Below are 18,444 nucleotides of genomic sequence, written 5' to 3' on the forward strand. Positions count from 1 at the left end.
ACCACCTGGTCCACTAGAATCACCTGGTCCACTAGGATCACCTGGTCCACTAGAATCACCTGGTCCACTAGAATCACCTGGTCCACTAGGACCACCTGGTCCACTAGGGACACATGGTCCACATAGGACCACCTGGTCCACCAGGGCCCATGGGTACCTGAGACCAGGAAACCCTTGGTCCACATAGGACCACCTGGTCCACTAGGGCCCAAAGCTACCTGAGACCCAACGGTGCCTGAGACCCAGGAGCATCTGGTCTACTCAGGACCCAAAGGTCCACTAAGGACTGAAAGGAACCTGAGACCCAGGAACATCTGGTCTACTCAGGACCCAAAGGTATCCTTACACCTGCTCACCAGAGGGCCTTCCTGTTGTTTTGGTCCACACTTGTTTTAGCGACACTCTCGTGGAGAGTAGACTTCATGATCACAGGAAGCGTACTGAGAAACGAGACATCCCTCAGGGAACGAGGTTTTAACGAGACGAGCCCAGAGAAAGGGGAGCTCCACGCTTTATGACTTCATTCACAGAGAATACGATTAATATTCCTCCACACAGAGTAAACATCAGGCCGACTGCAGACTTCCCCATTACCACATCCATCTTCCGAAGTTCTGTGGAAGACGACAGACGTTCACACATTATATCAGCAGAGAGGTGGGACCTGGAGAACACATCTCAACACGTCCATCATCTGTCCCACGCTGGTCCTCTTCTACCTCTCCCAATGCAGGACCGGAACCTATCGTGTTGCTCCATGTGACGCCCAGACAAAAGGATTAAAACCATGATCTCATCAAACAAGATGAAGTCAAATATTACAATCAACTGCCAACAATTCATGATCTAATCAAACATGATGAAACTAAATACACAAATCAATCGCTAACCAATCAGATGGATCTGTGAACTCCTCACCTGGTTGTTGAAGTAGGTCAGAGTCAGGAAACACATGAAACCAGGTCTTGGATATATCACTGAGAAAGCACTTTCTACACTTAGTGTGGATGCTGGTCTATAGGGTGCAGGGACTCTATAGGGTGCTGTCCCTGGGAAAGCAGAGTATAGGAGAAGTTTATGATAGTGAAGAGTACACCAGGCTGGAGCGCAGGGAGACAGGAGGAGATGAACTAATGATGAGTGGGCGGAAGAGCTTTTATTATTTCCCTTCCTCTCCTCATGTTGGCGGAGTTCTGCCCAAGAGTGACACTTTTCATCTGTCAGACGACGAGCTGTCAGCCTCTCGCCTGGGACTATCCCTCCTCCTTCTCCTCCTCTTCCTCCCCATCATCCTCTTCCTCCTCATCCTTCTCCTCCTCCTCCTCCTACTCCTCCTCCCCTCCCTCCTACCCGCCCTCCTACCCAGGCTCTCCCCCACCGACACCTCCTCCTAACCCACCCCCCTAAACCATATCATCCTCCTCCACCTCCTCCTCCTCATCACACCACTGCCACCCACACCACCGTCCCTTCTTCCTCCGTCTCCTCCTCCATCATCCCCTTCTCCTTCTTCAAAACGCCTCCACCTCCTTAACATCTCTGCATGGAATAAACCTTAGTCTGCAGATAAATATAGACACACACACACACACACACACACACACACACAAACACACCCTCACACTCACCCAGTTTAACAGATTGTATTTCTGTTCAGCAGATCCAAAGCAACACGTTTTAAAAGTGTTCTTCCTCGTGGGCTGAGGGTGAGAAACCCTCACAGGCTGAGGGGCACTACGGCTGACAGCAGCGTTTGTGCTCAGGCAGAGAGGGGGGAGAAAGGGGGGAGAGGGAGGGGGGAGAATGGGGGACAGGAAGGGATATGGAGACGGATGAAGAGAGAGAGGGAGAGGGGAGAGATGAAAGAGAGTGGGGGAGATAGGGAGAGAGAGGAGAATGTAGGGGAGGGATAGGGAGAGAGGAGAGACTGGGGGGGAGACAGAGGAGGAGACAGAGGAGAGTGTGGGGGGAGACAGAGGGAGCGGGGGTGGGCGAGGCAGGGAGCTGTGTTAATATATCTTCAGTGGGCGGGGCGGTGTGAGCGACTGGTACCCTGAGCCGCGGCTCTGTCAGTCGGATGATTTAGCCTGCCGTTGTCTCCATGGCAACTGCCTGCATTTCACCACTTTCAGCCGAAAATTGGTGAAAGCTGTCATTTCCGCTCCTCCACTCATCACTTATCAGATGGAGTCGGGGGGTCGGGACCCTCCCTGCTGAAGCGACCGGCCGCGCCCCCACAGACCTCACCCCCACACCCCTAAGTTGTCTCCCCCAGCCTCCCCCCGGGCGGTGAGCCGGCCTACGCCCATGCAGTCGCTCCTCTCCGCGCTGACAAATTATGCACCAGCAGAAAAGCCGGCTGAATTATTGATGGATGTGCTTTCTGCAGTGACCTGAATAATACGGTGCCAAGCTAGACACATGTTCCCGCCATGTTCTGGTCACCGAGTCTCCGCCGCACGCCTCCCGGCCCCCCCTGTCGCCTCCGCTGCAGCCGGCTGGCAGAACTCCCTCAGTACCGGGCCACAAAACAACGCCAGACAGTCAACTTAGGATCCCAGAGTCGCTCTCCAGCTCCGACGAAAGACTCACATGTTCAGAGTCACCTGGCGCCTGCATGGCCTCGCCCCGTGCTCCCGCCTTTCTTCTGACGAATGTACTTATTGTAAATCGCTTTGGGTGAAAGCGTCTGTTAAACGCCCTAAATGTGTTCAAACCGTTCTCTGCTCTGTATTGATCGACATGTTCAATTATTTTTAGAGTTGGAACAACTCTCGGTTTAGTCAGGCCCGCACTTGGGTCGGCCAATCGCATTTTGGGAGAGGGGCCATGTGCCCCTCGGACACGCCCCTAAGCCCTCCTCCTCCTCCTCAACCCCTCTCCTCATCCTCCCCTCCTCCTGCTCCTCTTCCTCCTCCAGGCATCGCGGTGGACCGGAACGGCCTCATCTACTTCGTGGACGGGACCACCATCCGCAAGGTGGACCAGAACGGCATCATCTCCACCTTCCTGGGCTCCAACGACCTGACGTCTGCGCGGCCGCTCACCTGCGACAGCAGCATGGATATCAATCAGGTACTCCCCCCCCCCCTCCCTCCCGCTGGGCCACATCCATCCCACCTCCTGCTGGGCCTCACCCTGCCCCCCGCGCTGGCCCTCACCCCCCATGAAGCAGCACTCACCCTTTCATAGTTACCCCTCCACGTGCACATCACACCGTGATGAGGGGATCTGATCAGGAGATCTGATCTGATGATCAGCTGAGGAATCTCATGGAGGATCCAAAGCAGAAACAGAATGTCCATCTCAACGGTTTGAGGACAGAGTATAATCTGCTGAAAGTCAGGTGAGGAGTCAAGAGGACTGTTCTTCCAGAAGAGCAGAGAGGGTCTGAGTAACGGGCCTCACTCCTACCTCACTACCAGCCTTCACTGTCGTGGCAATTTCTCTATCAGATATTGCGTCTAAGACAGGTGAGATATTTAGATGCAAAAAGCACACAATACTTGTAGGCAATTGCTGGTCACATATATTTGTAATAAAAGTATGAACAAAGATACATCTCAATATGCATCAACAAATAATAAAACAGGCATACAATAATAATAATCTGAGGCCTCAGATGGGAGTTCGCCCTGCGTCTTACTTCATTCTCTAAAGGTACGCTAGGAGAAGTCCACCGAGTGTTCCAAGTAATGAGTTCTTATTCACTTTGGTTGGTTTCTGGAAGAGGGTCTGTCCCCCAATAAACCAAAAGGCTTTGTTTTACCAGATGGTAATCTCTACAATCGAAGCTCCCCAGGATGCCATTGAAGGGGTTCGCGGCCGTGCCATGTAACCTTTTGCTTCCTCAACGCTAGCCAGGGGGTCAAGGAACAGGCCCAAACATCAAAGGATTGCATGGAAACAGATCACATCATAAAGAAGACATAGGAAGAGGCAGGCAATAAAATGCATCACACGAAACTCAAAGGTTCACACTTTAGATGACCCACAAGGAGTATAGAAGGCAGGCAATGTATACATATATATATCACACAAAATAGTAACAAAACTTAAGTTCATAGATAGACAAAAGAAAACAATACAACATGTAGATTTTCACCCATCAGCCTCCAGACCTCCCTGTTCCCTCCTCCTCCCGGCTTAGACGAGGTGATGTCTCCTCTAGCGCTCGGACCGGCAAGAGAGCAGCTGTTACATGAGGAGACTGGGTTAAATCATGACCACAAGATGATGCTGAACAATAGCTTTTAGTTTCACAGAGTCAGGTTGTACGGTACAACTCCCCCTACAAGGTACCGGACTCTCGTTGTGTTCCTAATTATTCATTAGAAAGCATGTTGGTCAACATAAACAGGTTTAACTTAACGTTTAGAAATGAATGAAACCTGTCCACCGCAGCAGTAATACAGTCCCCTTCCACAGGAGACCCTCAAACCCTGGTAGACCCTGGTAGACCCATCAGACCCTGGTAGACCCTCTCAGACCCTCAGACCCTGGTAGACCCTCAGACCCTGGTAGACCCTCAGACCCTGGTAGAACCTCAGACCCTGGTAGATCCTTAGACCCTCTCAGACCCTCTCAGACCCTGGTAGACCCATTAGACCGTGGTAGACCCTCAGACCCCCTAAGAACCTTGTAGACCCATCAGACCCTGGTAGACCCATTAGACCGTGGTAGACCCTGAGAACCTGGTAGACCCATCAGACCCAGCTCTGTGTCTCTGTGTTCAGGGTGGCCACAGCAGATAAAGGTTTTCATGGCCCACCAGCAAAGACCAGCTTTCATGGTTCTGCTCACCTGGTCCTGCTCCCCTGGTTCTGCTAGCCTGGTTAGTCTTGCCGTGTTCTGCCAGCCTGGTTCTCTAACCCGGGGTTTGGCTGGCGGTGGATATTTGTGAATTTTATTTTAATTACCGTCTGGGAGACGTCGGTTCAGGAGCAATTCAGCGTTTTTCCTGACACAATTCCCCGTTTCAAGGCCAAATCCATCAGCTGCTACGTCTCACTCTCCGACACATTAGCATAAGACTGTCATAACCACGGCAGATTGGTTCTCTGGATCCAAATGAGCTGCTGGAGACATGTGGAGGTCATGCTTCGGTTCCTGGAGAGACAGCAGCACAGGAGAGGCTATGTTTAATACATGAGAAGGGTCCATTGGTGGTGGAGGGAAATTTGTATAAATCCACCGCGCAGTAATACAATACTAGAACTATAGTCAATATAATCCCCTGTAGCGCCCCTAGTGCCGTTAGTCCTCCCAGTACCAGGTCTTAGGACACCCCCAGACGCTGAGCCTCTTCAGGAGAACCCCCCCACCCCAAGGGAAGGAACCTTCTGACAGGGTTTGACTCCTAAGGAACCTTAACAAAGTGTGTTTGTCCCCTGAGGAACATTAACAAAGAGTGTTTGTCTCCTAAGGAACCTTAAAACAGGGTGTTTGACTCCTAAGGAACCTTAATAAAGAGTGTTTGTCTCGTAAGGAACCTTAAAACAGGGTGTCTGACTCCTAAGGAACCTTAATAAAGAGTGTTTGTCCCCTAAGGAACATTAACAAAGAGTGTTTGTCTCCTAAGGAACCTTAAAACAGGGTGTCTGACTCCTAAGGAACCTTTATAAAGAGTGTTTGTCCCCTAAGAAACCTTAACCAAGGGTGTCTGACTCCTAAGGAACCTTAACAAAGTGTGTTTGTCCCCTAAGGAAATATAAACAAAGAGTGTTTGCCTCCTAAGGAACCTTAAAACAGGGTGTCTGACTCCTAAGGAACCTTAACCAAGTGTGTCTGACTCCTAAGTACCTTCCTCCTTGTATTGTCCCAGGTGATCCTGGAGTGGCCGACGGACCTGGCCGTGAGCCCCATGGACAACTCTCTGTACGTGCTGGACAGCAACACCGTGCTTCGCATCACGGAGGCGGGCCAGGTGAGCATCGCGGCCGGACGGCCTCTCCACTGCCCGCTGTCCGGGGGCGAGCTCCGCCCGGGCGCCGGCCAGCGGGCGCGGTTCAGCCCCCTGGAGAACGCCGTGTCGCTGGCCGTGTCATACCACGGGGACTTCTACGTGGCCGAGACGGACGAGCGGCGCTTCAGCCGGATCCGCCGCGTGTCAGTGGGCGGGGAGATCACGCACCTGGCCGGCGCCGCCTCCGACTGCGACTGCAAGAGTGACGCCAACTGCGACTGCTACCAGAGCGGGGACGGATACGCCAAGGACGCCCGGCTGAACGGGCCGTCCTCGCTGGTGGCGGCGCCCGACGGGACGCTGTATGTGGCCGACCTCGGGAACATCCGGATCCGGGCGGTCTCAAGGAACGGGCCCGCCCTGGGCTCCACGGCCAGCACCTACGAGGTGGCGTCGCCAGACGTCCAGGAGCTGTACGTGTTCGACCTGAACGGGACGCACCAGCACACGGCCAGCCTGCTCACCGGCGAGCCCAAGTTCTCCTTCAGCTACAGCACTGACAACGACGTCACCGCCGTCACCGACAGCAACGGCAACACCCTGCGGATCCGGCGGGACCCCAACCGGATGCCGGTGCGGATCGTTGCTCCCGACAACCAGGTGATCTGGCTGGCGATGGGCACAAACGGGGGGCTGAAGACGCTGACCGCCCAGGGCATGGAGCTGGTGCTGCTCACCTACCACGGCAACAACGGCCTCCTGGCAACCAAGACCTCGGAGATCGGCTGGACCACCTTCTATGAGTGAGCATGACCTCGTTAAGTTAAATTAATTTGAGGGGCTTCTCTCTCCACCAATCACCCTTCTCTGCTTCTGCTTCTACTAGGTGGTTCAGCTGGCTCAGTTCCTGTCTCTGAGTTCCACCAGGTTGAGTTCCATTAGCTGGTCATTATGTTTAAGACACTGCTCCCGCTTTGTTTCCGGCACTTTCTACTGTTTCTAAAGGCGTAATGGGGTCACCATGGTGACCTGTTTGACAGCCATTGTCAGGACGTCGTTTTCTGTCTGGGAATGTTTAATTATAGCGGGTTGCAACTAAGAGGGGAAAAGTGTTTAGCCGACATGAGGATGACATGGTAATCAACCCCAAGGCTGACTTCATACAGAGGTTGAGGGTCTTCTTTAATCCTCAAAGTGGTCGTTGTTGAAACGTTTCAACAAGATGGTCGCACGGCTCCCTTACATCCCGCTCCAGAGTGTTTCTGGTTCAGCAAAGTTTCTGCAGAAAAGGACATTTAAATGAAACAGAGTGAAAGGCTACACTCAAACAACCAGCGGTCTTGAAAGGCAAAGTGCTGCAATTGCAAAGCCGTTTTTTTCCACGTTTAAAATATCTGCCATTTTCCTTCCCTGGTCTCCAACAGCTATGACAGCGAAGGGCGGCTCATGAACGTGACGTTTCCCACGGGAACGGTGAATAACTTGTACACCGACTTGAACAGCGCTCTCACGGTGGACATCGAGAGCTCCCTGACTGACGAGGAAATCAGCATAACGACCAACACGTCCACACTGCAAGCCTTCTACACGCTCACTCAAGGTGAGGCTGCGCCGACTCTCAGGGTTGAGCAGCTCTTTGAAGTGCTGTCATTCCACCTGCCGCGTGTTTGGTCTGTTCCCACTGCAGCAGACGCTGCAGAACGCGTCTCCTTACCCAGTGCAGAGACACGCCGCTGACCCAGTTCAGAGACATGTTGAGCTGTTTCACATCCATGCTGTTTTCAGCGTGGATATTATGCGACTCTCCATATGTTTCGATGTTGGTTTGTACATCGCTTTAAGTGCATCCGGACTGACGCGATGCAGCGATTTTGAGAGGTTATCTGACAGCGCTGGGGTCAGGGAGGCAGAGTTCAGTCGGGTCAGTATCATGATCCAGTAGATCACCGGCCTCTCAGTACTGCACGCCCTGCCTCGTTCCGTTATCTAGAATCAGTAATTCTCTAATATCTCGTTAGTTAACATCTAAATGTCTGCTGGTTTTACATCACTAAAACAAATTCAAGGCAAGAGGATATTTTTTTACCTTCATTAAAATATATGATTTTAACTGAATAAAAGCAATGATTATGCAGTTTTTCAGTTAGCATCTACGCCTTTATTCATTTTGATCCTTGCATGCTTGTTGTATTTATTCAACCGCTTTTAATTCTGTGAACATCTGATTCCATTTAAAGCCTAAAGGTATCTCTGCCTGGGTAGATAGGAATTCTTATATTACATCATGTTACTGGTCCCACCGGGGGAGAGCATCCAGAGCTAGTGGTACTGGTTCTGTTCTACTGGTTCTGCTGGGTTGTATCTCATGGTGTTCCGTTCTGCTCCTCCAGACCAGTGTAGGAGCAGCTACCAGGTGGGCTTTGACAACTCCCTGAGGATCTCCTACGCCAACGGGATGGACACCCACTACCAGACCGAGCCTCACATCCTGGCCGGCGCCGCCAACCCCACCGTAGCACGCCGCAACATGAGCCTACCCGGAGACACCGGCCAGAACCTGGTGGAGTGGCGCTTCCGCAAGGAGCAGAGCCGCGGGAAGGTCATTGTGTTCGGACGCAAGCTCAGAGTAGGTCGTCCCTGGCCTCCGGGTCATCGTGTTCGGACCGCGTCCCCCCCCTTGTGTCAACGGCCCAGTACCAACACTTGGTTCTGTTCGGGCTCGTTTTAGAAACGATCCAGTTCGGCACCCTGACAGTTGTACCTCGTTCCTGACAGTGGATTGCTCCAGACAGCTTAAGACAGATCTCGAAAGATGGCTCCAGATTAAGTGATCTAGAGAGAAAGATGTACAAGCACATATCTTCCTAGCTTGAGACAGATCGGGATGGATGGATCTGAAAGAACAGCTCTAGATGGACAGATCTAAAAGATCAGAACTATAGATGAACAGAGCTAGAATTACAGATCAAGGTGGACAGATCTAGATATATCTTGGCTCTAGACACCCATACTAAGCCTCCCTCACACTGTTACAATTTACAAAGACCCCTCAGCCAGATAAGGCTAGGTGAAGCGGATTAAACCAGCCATCATCAACACACTCAACACCCCAACCCACCCTAACCCTAGCCCACCCTTAACCTTACCCTAGCATACCCTAACCCTATCCCTAGCCCACCATAACCCTAGCCTGCCCTAACCCTAGCCGACCCTAACCCTAGCCCTGGCCCACCCTAACCCTAACCATAGTGCACCCTAACCCTAGCCCACCCTAACTCTAGCCCACCCTAACCCTAGCCCTGGCCCACCCTAACCCTAACCATAGTGCACCCTAACCCTAGCTCACCCTAACCCTAGCCCACCCTAACCCTAACCATAGTGCACCTTAACCCTAGCCCACCCTAACCCTAGCTCACCCTAACCCTAGCCCACCCTAACCCTAACCATAGTGCACCCTAACCCTAGCCCACCCTAACCCTAGCCCACCCTAACCCTAACCATAGTGAACCCTAACCCTAGCTCACCCTAACCCTAGCCCACCTTAACCCTAACCATAGTGCACCCTAACCCTAGCCCACCCTAACCCTAGCCCACCCTAACCCTAACCATAGTGAACCCTAACCCTAGCTCACCCTAACCCTAGCTCACCCTAACCCTAGCCCCCCGTCTCCCCACCAGGTCAACGGTCGGAACATCCTGTCCGTGGACTACGACCGCACGCTGCGGACGGAGAAGATCTACGACGACCACAGGAAGTTCCTGCTGAAGATCATCTACGACGCCACAGGCCAGCCGGTGGTGTGGGTGCCCAGCAGCAAGCTGCTGCCCGTCAACGTGAGCCGCAGCAGCAGCGGCCAGATCACCGTCCTCCAGAGAGGGCCCACTGTGGAGCGGGTGGAGTACGATGCACAGGGACGCCTGGTCTCCAGGGTGTTCGCCGACGGACGCACCTGGAGCTACACCTACCTGGAGAAGGTGAGCACCACACACCTGGAGGACGTGAGCAACAAACGCCTGGAGAAGGTGAGCACAACCTACCTGGAGAAGGTGTTTAGTGTCAAAGGTCAAACTAATTCAAGAAAAATTTGGGGTCAAGGTCATTGCTTCGACAGGCTTATCAAGTGGGAAAGAAAATAGGAAGGACAGCGCTACAGTATCCTCAGAGCACCTCTATCAGTATTAACGTCTGTTGTTCTGTGTATTGCCGTCACTGCAGGGCTAGCGCTGGCTAGCAGCAGGGCTAGCGCTGGCTAGCAGCAGGGCTAGCGCTGGCTAGCAGCAGGGTTAGTGCTGGATAGCAGCAGGGTTAGCGCTGGCTAGCAGCAGGGTAAGCACTGGCTAGCGGCAGGGCTAGCCCTGGCTAGCAGCAGGGTTAGCGCTGGCTAGCAGCAGGGCTAGAACAAGGGGCCTGCAGCGGGCTTTCGTCAGCCCAAGTTAGCATCTGTGTGCTTAGCATTAGGCTAATGATTAGCATGAGGACTCTCCACAAAGGATGACCGCCACAAGCCTAATAGCATAATGATAATAAAACACATTAGCACGACTTTCAAAAGGAGAAACAAATCATTGTTAGCAGCAGATAATGATGTTTTTTAAATGAACAAGTGACTATGGTAACGATTAATCAGGCCCCAAGCAGGTTAGTCAGCCAGCAGTTCAATACCCTGAATAATTCATAGGCTTTAAAATCCATTATTATTTCATCAGCATTCACTTTAAACGTATCTCTCTAAGATTGCTTTACGGTGGAGTTTCAGTTAATTTATCTGGACCTGTTTTTAACCTGGGATCGCCTCTCTCGCTCTCTTTCTCTGTAATACCATAAAATGCTCTCTCTATCTCTCTCTCTCTTTCTCTCTCCCTCATGCTGTCAATGCTCTCTCTCTCTCTCTCTCCATACTCACTGTTTGTCTGTGTCTCTATCCCTCTCATGCTGTCCATGCTCTCTCTCTCTCATACTTTTCATACATTCACTCTCTCCCTCTCCCTCTCCCTCCCTCTCCCTCTCTCCCTCTCCCTCTCTCTCCCTCTCCCTCTCTCCCTCGCCCTCTCTCTCTCTCTCTCCCTCTCTCCGTCGCCCTCTCTCTCTCTCTCTCTCTCCCTCGCCCTCTCTCTCTCCCTCTCCCTCTCTCTCTCTCACTCCCTCTCCCTCTCTCTCTCTCTCCCTCGCCCTCTCTCTCTCTCCCTCTCTCCCTCTCCCTCTCCCTAACCCTCTCTCTCTCTCCCTCTCCCTCTCCCTCTCTCCCTCGCCCTCTCTCTCTCTCTCCCTCTCCCTCCCTCTCCCTCTCTCCCTCGCCCTCTCTCTCTCTCGCCCTCTCTCTCCCTCTCCCTCTCCCTCCCTCTCCCTCTCTCCCTCGCCCTCTCCCTCTCTCTCTCTCCCTCGCCCTCTCCCCCTCTCCCTCTCCCTCTCCCTCCCTCTCTCTCTCTCCCTCGCCCTCTCCCTCTCCCCCTCTCCCTCTCCCTCTCCCTCCCTCTCTCTCTAGTCCCTGGTGCTGTTGCTCCACAGCCAGCGTCAGTACATCTTCGTGTTCGACTCCCTGGACCGGCTCTCTGCGGTCACCATGCCCAGCGTGGCGCGCTACTCCATGCAGACGCTGCGCTCCGTGGGCTACTACCGCAACCTGTACCACCCCCCGGAGAGCAACGCCTCGGTGGCCGTGGACTACAGCGAGGACGGCCTCCTGCTGAGGGTGGCCCATCTTGGCACGGGCCGCCGCGTGCTTTACCGCTACCGCCGCCTCAACAAGCTGTCGGAGATCCTGTACGACTCCACGCGCGTCAGCTTCACCTACGACGAGACGGCGGGCGTGCTGAAGACGGTCAACCTGCAGAACGAGGGCTTCATCTGCTCCATCCGCTACCGGCAGGTGGGCCCGCTCATCGACCGGCAGATCTTCCGGTTCAGCGAGGACGGCATGGTGAACGCCCGCTTCGACTACACCTACGACAGCAGCCTGCGCGTCACCAGCGTGCAGGGCGTCATCAACGAGACGCCGCTGCCCATCGACCTCTACCAGTTCGACGACATCTCGGGGAAGATCGAGCAGTTCGGCAAGTTCGGCGTGATCTACTACGACATCAACCAGATCATCTCCACCGCCGTCATGACCTACACCAAGCACTTTGACGCCCACGGCCGCATCAAGGAGATCCAGTACGAGATCTTCCGCTCCCTCATGTACTGGATCACCTTCCAGTACGACGACGTCGGCCGCGTCATCCGCCGCGAGATCAAGATCGGCCCGTTCGCCAACACCACGCAGTACGCCTACGAGTACGACGTGGACGGCCAGCTGCAGGCCGTCTACCTCAACGAGAAGGCCACCTGGCGCTACACCTACGACCTCAACGGGAACCTGCACCTGCTCAACCCGGGGAACAGCGCCCGGCTGCTGCCGCTGCGCTACGACCTGCGGGACCGCATCACGCGGCTGGGCGACGTGCAGTATCGCCTGGACGAGGACGGCTTCCTGCGCCAGCGCGGCTCCGACATCTTCGAGTACAACTCCAAGGGGCTGCTGGTGAGGGTGTACAGCAAGGCCGGCGCCTGGAGCGTGGTGTACCGCTACGACGGGCTGGGCCGCCGCGTCTCCACCAAGACCTCCACCGGCCCCCACCTGCAGTACTTCTACGCCGACCTCAGCTACCCGGCCCGCATCACGCACGTGTACAACCACTCCAGCTCCGAGATCACCTCGCTGTACTATGACCTGCAGGGCCACCTGTTCGCCATGGAGATCAGCAGCGGCGAGGAGTTCTACATCGCGTGCGACAACACTGGCACGCCGCTGGCCGTGTTCACCAGCAACGGGCTGCTGGTGAAGCAGGTGCAGTACACGGCCTACGGCGAGGTCTACTTCGACTCCAACCCCGACTTCCAGCTGGTGCTGGGCTTCCACGGGGGGCTCTACGACCCCCTGACCAAACTGCTGCACTTCGGGGAGCGGGACTACGACATCATGCCCGGGCGCTGGACTGTCCCCGACATCGGCACCTGGCAGCGGGTCAGCAAGGAGCCCGTGCCCTTCAACCTCTACATGTTCCAGAGCAACAACCCCATCAGCAAGGTGCTGGAGCTCCGGGAGTACGTGGCCGGTGAGGAACTCACACGCACACGTCACTTCACGGGACATGTGAACCTCACAACGCGTCACATGACGGCAGGTCACATGACTCGTGTTCTCCATGTTTGCCAAGGCCTGCAGCAGTTCTGGAACGTCAGAGCACATGTTTTGTGTTGTAAATGTCACTTAAGTTAATCTCCTTCTCGTGAGTCAGCGTGTTGGTCTCGCTCCCTAACGTTGTTAACTCCCAGGGGTAACCGTGCAGTTGCGCGAGCGTGAATACAGAACAATGTCCGTGACAACACTAACACGAGTCTTTGTGTTGCAGATGTGAACAGCTGGCTAGTGACCTTTGGGTTCCACCTCCACAACACCATCCCCGGCTTCCCCGTGCCCAAATTCGACCTCAGCGTGCCGTCCTACGAGCTGAAGAAGAGCCAGCTCTGGGATGACCTGCCGGTCAGTTCCAAGAAACACCCCACGCACCAGATGTTGTGGAGATATGTAAATGTCTACAGAGATGTTGTGTAGACAGGTAGAGATGCAGAGTTTGAGGTGTTGTGTAGACATGTAGAGATGGAGAGATGTGTACAGACATGCAGAGAGATGTGTAGACCTGTAGAGAGATGTTGTGTAGACATGTAAAGATCTAGAGAGATGTTGTGTAGACATGTAGAGATAAAAAGATGATGTTGAGATAAAGAGATGTAGACATGTTGTGTAGACATGTAGAGAGATGATGTTTAGACATGTAGAGATCTAGAGAGAGGTGTAGACATTTAGAGATAGAAATGTTGTGTAGACTTGTAGAGATGAAGAGTTTGAGATGTTGTGTAGACATGAAGAGATAGAGATGTTGTGTAGACGTGTAGAGATAAAAAGATGATGTTGAGATAAAGAGATGTATAGATGCTGTCTAGACATGTAGAGAGATATTGTGTAGACATGTTGAGAGATGCTGTGCAGACATGTTCAGTCATGGTTAGCTCTTATTTAGAGAGGTTATTGAGGGATGAGACTAGAGGCTGAGGGGCCTTGAGATGTTCCTTCTAGATTGTAGCTGCCCTAGCGGTTCTATAGGGTTTGAAGACGTCAGACGTCGTGTTGTCTTTCCTAGTTGGCCTAGCTCTGACCTGTCCCTCCCCCAGGCCATCTCGGGCGTCCAGCGGGAGGTGAACCGGCAGGCCGTGTCGCTGCTGTCCTTCGAGCGGCTACCCGAGGTGCGTTACTCCCGGGGCCGGCGCGGGGAGAAGCCCTGGCTCTGGTTCTCGGCGCCCTCCTCCCCCATCGGCCGCGGCGTCATGTTCGCCGTGTACAAGGGCAGCGTGCACACGCACGCGCTCAACGTGGCGGGCGAGGACTGCGTGAAGGTGGCCTCCATCCTCAACAACGCCTTCTACCTGGAGGACCTGCACTTCACCCTGGAGGGCCGCGACACCCACTACCTGGTGAAGCCCGGCCTGCCCGACGCCGACCTGGCCGCGCTGCACCTGACCAGCGGCCACCGCACGCTGGAGAACGGCGCCAACGTCAGCGTGAGCCAGTCCACCACCGTGCTGGACGGCCGCACGCGGCGCTTCGCCGACGTGGAGGTGCGGCGCGGCGCCCTGGCGCTGCACGTGCGCTACGGCTCCACGGTGGACGAGGAGAAGGGCCGCGTGGTTGAGCTGGCCCGGCAGGCGGCGCTGGCGGGGGCGTGGGCCCGGGAGCAGCAGCGGGTGAGGGAGGGGGAGGAGGGGGCGCGGCCCTGGACCGAGGGGGAGAAGAGGCAGCTCCTCAGCAGCGGGAAGGTGCTGGGCTACGACGGCTACTTCGTGCTCTCCATCGAGCAGTACCCCGAGCTGGCCGACAGCGCCAACAACATCCACTTCCTCAGGCAGAGCGAGATCGGGAAGAGGAGGTAACACAGAGGAGGAGGAGGAGAGGGCCTCCAGGGGGGGAGGAAGAGGAGGAGGAGGAGGAGGAGAGGGCCTCCAGGGGGGGGGAGGAGGAGGATGAGGAGGAGGAGGAGGAGCAGAGGGCCTCCAGTAGAGGAGGAGGAGGATGAGGAGCACAGGGCCTCCAGGAGGGGAGGAGGTGGAGGGGGGTGGAGGAGGAGCAGAGGGGGTGAGGTATGGAGGAGGAACAGGAGGAAGGGGTGGAGGAGGAGGAAGACAAGGTGGTGGATGAGGAGAAGGAGGTTAGAGAGCAGCAAGAGGAGAGGAGGAGGAGGTGAATGAGGCAAAGAAGGAGATGGAGGAGGGATAAGGGAGGAGGTAAAGATGGAGGAGAGGAAGGAGGGGTGTGTTTTGTAAATGAAGTCCTTACGTTGGAACAGTGCTGTGCATTGTTCCAGAGACACAGGAGTCTGACCACTCTAACCACACGCATGTTCCTGGAGCTCAGCTGAGCCACCAGCGCACCAGAATGACTAGCTCACTGGAGCCACCAGTTTACTGGACCAGCCCACTGGACCAGCTCACTGGAGCCACCAGTTCACTGGACTAGCCCACTGGACCAGCTCACTGGAGCCACCAGTTCACTGGACCAGCTCACTGGAGCCACCAGCTCACTGGACCAGCTCACTGGAGCCACCAGCTCACTGGACCAGCTCACTGGAGCGACCAGTTCACTGGACCAGCTCACCGGAGCCACCAGTTCACTGGACCAGCTCACTGGAGCCACCAGCTCACTGGAGCAGCTCACTGGAGCCACCAGCTCAATGGACCAGTTCACTGGACCAGCTCACCGGAGCCACCAGTTCACTGGACCAGCTCACCGGAGCCACCAGTTCACTGGACCAGCTCACTGGAGCAGCTCAGAGAAACCAGCCAGAGAACCAGACTCTCTAGAACACTGAGACCAGAGATTAAACAATGTTTTTATGTTTCTTGTTTTAATGGATAACAAAAAAAAAAAGACTGAATATTTAACGGAGGAAAAGCGATGTTTACACGATGCATCTCCACACGGCCCTCACCTGCCAGACACCTGATCAGCACTGTAAAGCGTTCTGTAAAGCGTCCAAACCCCCTGCATAGCGAAGACGGCGTCTCCATGTTTATTTAACCGTCGCCATGGCGTCCGCGGGCACAGGGACACAATGTGTTGTAAATTATGCAAATGAGTTGTGTGTTTCCTTTTCCTTTGAAGAGCTGTGTGTACCAGTCATATAAACAGTACTTTATGTTGTGTTTCTACATCCAATAAAGCCCAACCGATTTCACCCCGTGTCCCTGCCTTCTGCCCATGTGACACCACGGAGGTCAGGTGATCACACACCTGCGCGGGTGATCACCCAACCAGGAGATACTTCCTGTGTGTCTGCAGCGAGGGGTGAGATGTTGCTTCCACTAAATGTAATGTTTATGGGGCAGAGTGACTTATGACCTCGCCGTCTGAATGTTTCATGGACACAAATATTTCATGAAGGCGCTTCACATGAACACGGTTCAGTCGCTCCAAATATAGAACCGCGCTCCAGATTTCAAGTGTCGACGACAAGAAGACATCAGTCTTAGTCTGGAAGGTTCTTCACTTTTCTGCTTTATTGTTGTTCTTACCAGAGGACTGTTTTAGTGTAGTGTTCTGAACTTATTTAATACAGTGTTCCTTTGAGATTAAGTGATTAAATTATCAAACACGAAAGGTAACATAGTGTTCTTTCTTTATTTAAATAGTGTCCACTTTGATTACTTTAATATTGTTTTATTTGTATGCATTATTTAGCCTTATTATTTGAGTTTATTGCTAATAGTGTTCTGTAATTTTTTTAATGTAGGCTAAATGAAATATATAATATTTAGAATTTGAAGTTGATTTTTGAAGAATTAGAAGTTGATTTTTTGGACAAAGTTTTCTTTAATTATGAACTATTAATACAGATGTTCGTCAGAAGACCTTTAGTTATTCATGTAACACAGAAATTTTTTTATGCATTTTTAACATGTTATTGAATTATTCAAAAATTGTAATCTCTACATCACCCCATAATGTTGGTTATTTCTATTCGTAGTGTTCAGTGTCCTCATATGAGGTTTCTAAAGAGATTAGAGATGGAGAAGAGATGAGCAGAGCCGTGTTCTGCAGCAGTTTTCAGCCGGTACGGTTTAGTGAAGCTGCCCAGTGAGGAACAGAACCGCGGGACAGAAGGACAACAAGACAGTAAACCTTCAGTCGATCGCAGGCTTTCTGTTGATTTAATTCGATACAGATTATGGTATTTAATTCATGTAATTACGTCCTTTGATTGGATGATGGAGATGAGGATAGTGATTATTACGAGGCCTTTGTTATCCTCCATAAAGGAGAGGCGGAGATCCTCAGAAAAAGCAGCTGGATCTGGTGGGTCTCCGGCGCCCTCTAGCGCCGTTAATGTGTCCTTACACGGCCTAACGCTGAGAGAATACAGGAGGAACCTCAGATAAGAGTCGTGCTTGCCTTGCCCTTTTACCGGGGCTCCATCTGCTCATTCCTTTCCGCCCGTTCCCTTAAAGTGGGCTGTGGCCTGAGAAGCATGGGAGGGACTCCCAAGGAGGGAGAAGGGAGGTCGCCAGGCCTGGTCTATTGGTGTGGCGAGCCCGGCCCCCTTGCCCCCTCCCCACTCCCAGTCTAGGCCCCCGTTGTTCGGCGGGAGCACCAGGGGAGTGGTCCAGTGAGGGGCCCCCAGGGGCCCGCCCCTCGGCGCTGCCCCCTGAACACGTGGAGAACATGAGAATAATAATAACACATCAACAATGTGTCACTTTAAGGTACGTTGACTTCATCGTGTTTGTTTACTCTGGCTCCCCCCCTGAATCATGGCCACGCCCCCTCACCCCCCGCTGAAACATGGCCACGCCCCCCTGGCCCTCCCCCGCTGAGACATGGCCACGCCCCAAGTGCTCCTCCACCTTCGGTCCTTGTTGTGTTTGAGAAGTGAAAAGCAAAAAAGGGGCATGATTTTCGAAAAACAACACTGCCATGAAATTGCAATTACCCTTTGTACACGGACCAAAGTATGTGTACAATGGAAACGTACCCCCCTTAAATAGGGGTACACGGAGCCCCATTTAAGGTCGGTCGAACATTTACAGGAGCATGTTCTCGCTCTGATTAAAATTCAAAGGTTTTTATTTGTCACATACTCAAACAGGATGTGCAGGGAAATGTTGGTGTGACATACTCACTTACCCTAACCCTAACCCATACAAATGAAATAAAATACAATATACATTTTAACAGAAAATAAGATTATTATAAAAATATATCAAATGAAAACTGGATAAACAGGGAGATGTACAAATGGTATTGTGCAATATGGCCAGGGTTGAAGTGTCACAGTGCAGGGGGTGGGTTGGGGGGATTGTGCCGTGGTCCGGTATAATTTAGTGTAACATAATGGGATGCAAATGTTCACACATCCCCACACCTCACATTAGCTTAATCATTTGGGGTCGGAGTTGTTAGGGCTTCGATGCAGTGTTTGAGAATGCAGTCGTACAAGCGCAGATGGTT

General features: G+C 53.2%; 1 protein-coding gene across 1 annotated transcript in view; it reads left to right on the forward strand.

The window, feature by feature from the left end:
• The window catches only part of LOC307081763 (teneurin-3), a gene marked incomplete at both ends in the record, with an annotated part of 115,185 nt that extends 100,312 nt beyond the window's left edge, over positions 1-14,873 (forward strand). The window contains 8 exon segments of the mRNA XM_079745085.1: positions 2,921-3,075; positions 5,825-6,708; positions 7,330-7,505; positions 8,296-8,531; positions 9,584-9,880; positions 11,389-13,000; positions 13,298-13,428; positions 14,118-14,873. Coding sequence (XP_079601211.1) covers positions 2,921-3,075; positions 5,825-6,708; positions 7,330-7,505; positions 8,296-8,531; positions 9,584-9,880; positions 11,389-13,000; positions 13,298-13,428; positions 14,118-14,873 — 4,247 coding nt within the window.
• Positions 14,874-18,444: the final 3,571 nt, after the last annotated feature.

Source organism: Pollachius pollachius, assembly GCF_949987615.1.
Source record: "Pollachius pollachius genome assembly, chromosome: 10".
Taxonomy (NCBI): Eukaryota; Metazoa; Chordata; class Actinopteri; order Gadiformes; family Gadidae; genus Pollachius; species Pollachius pollachius.